Genomic DNA, 3,832 nt, shown 5'->3' with positions numbered 1-3,832 from the left:
CTGACATAGTCATCTTAGTATGTGCACATGCAAATGGATGATTGACTCCACATCAATTCATATAAACATTCAACTCTTCTCTTAAAGACCCAGATTATATCTAGTCAGCTGGTCAAACATGACTTTCTAGTTCCTTAAAGCAGTTCTTTTTGAGTTGTTTGAATTCTCTGAGACTAAATGTCACATGTACAGGGCTACTGCAAAGTAGGACACTACACACACACACACACACAGATTTACACCTACACACATGAACACGCATTCCCTAGAGTCTGCCTGCCAAAGAGCTCTCCCTCAAGACTTAAGTATTTCATTAGTGAGATAAAACAGGGCTGAGCCCACTGAGGTTGCCAGTTTCACTGATGAGGAAAGGAGAAGCAGGGGAATCAGAAAGAGAGAGAGAGAGAAAGAAAGAGCGAGAGACAGAGAGGGGGCTGTGATAAACTCTGCTGCGAGCCCTCCTGTAAGCAGAGTGAGAGAGTGCAGGAGCAACAGCATAAGATCTGGAGAGGGTGAAAACACAACTGTGAGCAAGACCTACCACAAAGTCCACACATATCTCGCACTTTGAGGTGAGCGTGCATGTGTTTTTGTCACCCTGCAGAACTGGGCTGATGCATTTGGGTGCAATCGTCCCGTCAAGTGCTTCTCTGCTTTGAAGTTTGCCGTGGGGGACTGATTTTTCCCTGCAAGGAAAAGGCCAAAGGCTACGAAAACTGGAGTGTTTCCAACTTCCAATTCCCTCAGGACTTTTTTCCCCCACCTCGGCTTCAAGAAGGAACCACATGTGAAGACTGATGGGGCAAGAGCTCAGCATTACTTACCAGAGAATCGGTTCAGATGCATCACCGCAAAGACTCCACATCCCAGTAGAAGCGAGACGGAGGTAAAGAACCAGAGAGAAAGTGAGAGGGAATCTGAGTAATTTCCATCCATTCCCCCCTTCCCACATTGGGACCTTCTTCAGTTGTCCTCTGCTACCCCCCGTGGGGCAGGAAGCGTGAAAAATCTCACTAATGGGTTTATTTGCTGTCAGCTCAGCGATGACCTGTCATTTCCCAGGACCACTCCACACTTGACACATTTCATAGTCGAGTAAGCTTTGCTTTGTTTTTGTCTAAAGAGCCCTTGCTTCACACTGTTGGCTGTTGAGAAGATCAAGACCAGGCTGAGGTATCAGGTGGAGTGGACAAGTCCCTTAATCACTTTGCCTGCCTATTACAGTATTTTTTCTTCCAGTGAGGTCAAGCGTGTGGGACGTCTCGCTGTTCTTTTGTATTTCTCCAAGTCAAGAACACCTTCTGCTTTCTGAACCTACTACGGTCTCCTGGCTGGTGGGCTGAAGATGCGTTTCTGGCTGCTAGCTGTGGTGACGGCAGTGCTCTGGAGCCAGTGCATCCTTCTAGGGTGGGCTGAGGCCAGGAAGATGCGTAAGAGGCCGAAGGAGCTCGCTCCGCAGCACACTGAAGCATTCAACACCACTCTTTCCAACAGTGAGGAGCTGGATGGCAGTATGAAGGTATACATAATATATGTCATATGATAGTTTCTTATTGCTTTTCTTATATGTTTAAGCTATGTTCATTTCCCAGCTCTGCACATGAATATGCTTATGATTCCACATCAGAAGTCAAATTATTGTTTTATGTAAGATCACTGATATAAATGATTCATACTGAGACAGCATCCTCAAAAGTGCACGTTTGTACCCATAACATTTATTTATTATTACCTTAAGGGTACAAGTTACTATCTTAAAGTACTAATATGCCAACAGTGTATTTTTCAACGGCCCATGGGACAAGCTAAAAGTAAATTTTTGCACTTTTTCAGGGTATGTCATATGTCTGTGTTTTTGATAACGGATGATTTAAAAAAAAAATGGTCTTAGAAACTTCTGATACTGTAGTAATTAGTCAGTCTCAAGGCTGTGAAAACACACAGACAGCTGACGCCACTGTTACTATGTTTTACATGTCTTGGGGCTCTGTTTTATTGAGAACCTCACCCTAACTGGGCGCTAAAATTGCATGAAAAATGATAGAAGACATGATACAACACATTAGTTATATACACTACCAAAAGTTTGCGGTCAGTAAGATTTTTTTGTATTAAATTAATCAAATGGGACAGTAAAGACATTTATAATGTTACAGAAGATTTTTTATTTCAAATCAATGCTGTTTTTTTAGCTTTCTATTAATTCAAGAATCCTGAAAAAAAACAAATTCACTGTTTTCAAAAAAAAAAAAAAAAAAAAAAAAAAAAAATATATATATATATATAAAGTAGAACAACCGTTTTAAATGTAATAATAAGAAATGTTTCTTGAGCACCAAATCAGCATATTAGAATGATTTCTGAAGAATCATGTGAAGACTGGAGTAATGACTACTGAACATTCAGCTTTGCCGTCGCAGGGATAAATTACATTTTAAAATAGTTATGTAAATGGTATGTTATGTTAGTTAATATTTCACAATATTACAGTTTTTTTAATCAAATAAATGCAGCCTTGGTGAACATAAGAGAATTCTATAAAAAATGTACACTTTTTAAAATAAAATAGTAATATGTGTGTATATATTTATATTATTTATTTATTTGGTACGCTAATGCACACTAAGGTTTCCTGTGGCTCCACCGGATTCACAGGCAATGCACAGAATAATAAATTATATCCCTTAAATGCACTTTATGTTATTTAGATAGAAACATCTGCCAAACGTGTAAATGTAATGCATTTTAGCAACCAATCATTCCTCACAGTGTGTCAAATCACCCTGTAACAGCCAAGCAGAGAAAATACCTCAGAATGATGTGTTTTAAATGCTCTGTTAAATATGTCAGCACACTCATCAGAAAGCAAAGCCGACTGCATTTGGCACCCACAGTTGTCTCTCATCATACTTTGTAAATGCGCCTGAGCAGAAGTCTTTGGCTATTTAAACAAGCTTAGATCGAGCTCATCCAAAGCCCATGATGGAGATGCTACAACCATTTCTGATTAGCTTGGCACAGACTCAAACATGTATGTTTCTTGGGGATTAGACAGGTCTAATTCTCCAGAGCAGAATGAGATTCAGAATGATAAATAGAGCGGTTTGCAGGCTCCAATGTGTGAAATGGATGATTGAAGCGTGAGATATGTGAAGAATGCACATTCAGAAGGTCTGATCAGAGCATCGATTAGTCCTCTCAGTAGGTGTTCTCTACCAGAACATGAAAGAGGGCTTGTTTGTTATTTGAGACTTGTGGTGTCAGTAGGTTATGGATGGTGAGACTGGTAAACAGGGACTCTTTTGCATTTGCATTTGCATTTGTGTATAAAGTGAATAAATACAGAATTCATTTCTATGCACATAAACCTTGGAAAATATCATATCGTGTTATCTGTAGCGGAATTATCATGCATAAGTGCGTTGACATTTTCTGGCTCCAACAAGGCCAACATATTACTATTCCAACTCTGTATTTGTTTGTTGCTCCTGTATTGTTTAGATATCAGGGTTTCCATTGGAAAATTAGCTCCTGTCTCAGCCCACCCATAGAGTTGGCATTCTCAAGTAACTCCCAGCTACCCCTCTGCCAACCACTCTCACTATAACTGCTTCAGTGATCTTGCTGACAAGGGTTGTTGTCTTATTGAGTTTTTACACTGCTATTTTGACAGTTTGGTTGTATCATATCTCCATACTGTGTTAATTTTGACATAAATATGAAGGAATTTTCAAAAAGGGACTGTCAAAATGCATGTATGTGTATACTGTATATATATATATATATATATATATATATATATATATATATATAAGTGTTATATATTGGGGTC

At 39.2% G+C, this 3,832-nt stretch overlaps 1 protein-coding gene across 1 annotated transcript in view; it reads left to right on the top strand.

Annotated features, from left to right (window-relative positions):
• The first annotated feature begins 403 nt into the window (after positions 1–403).
• Positions 404–3,832, top strand: part of LOC107591142 (adipolin-like) — a 23,791-nt gene continuing 20,362 nt past the window's right edge. The window contains exon 1 of the mRNA XM_016280184.1: positions 404–1,519. Within this exon, the coding sequence (XP_016135670.1) occupies positions 1,346–1,519 (174 nt within the window). The 5' untranslated portion in view covers positions 404–1,345. The remainder of the gene's footprint in view (positions 1,520–3,832) is intronic.

Source organism: Sinocyclocheilus grahami, unplaced genomic scaffold (genome assembly GCF_001515645.1).
Source record: "Sinocyclocheilus grahami isolate Dianchi unplaced genomic scaffold, SAMN03320097.WGS_v1.1 scaffold137.1, whole genome shotgun sequence".
NCBI lineage: Eukaryota > Metazoa > Chordata > Actinopteri > Cypriniformes > Cyprinidae > Sinocyclocheilus > Sinocyclocheilus grahami.
The sequence above is the reverse complement of the archived record's forward strand: the minus strand, read 5'-3'. Positions and strand labels throughout refer to the sequence as shown.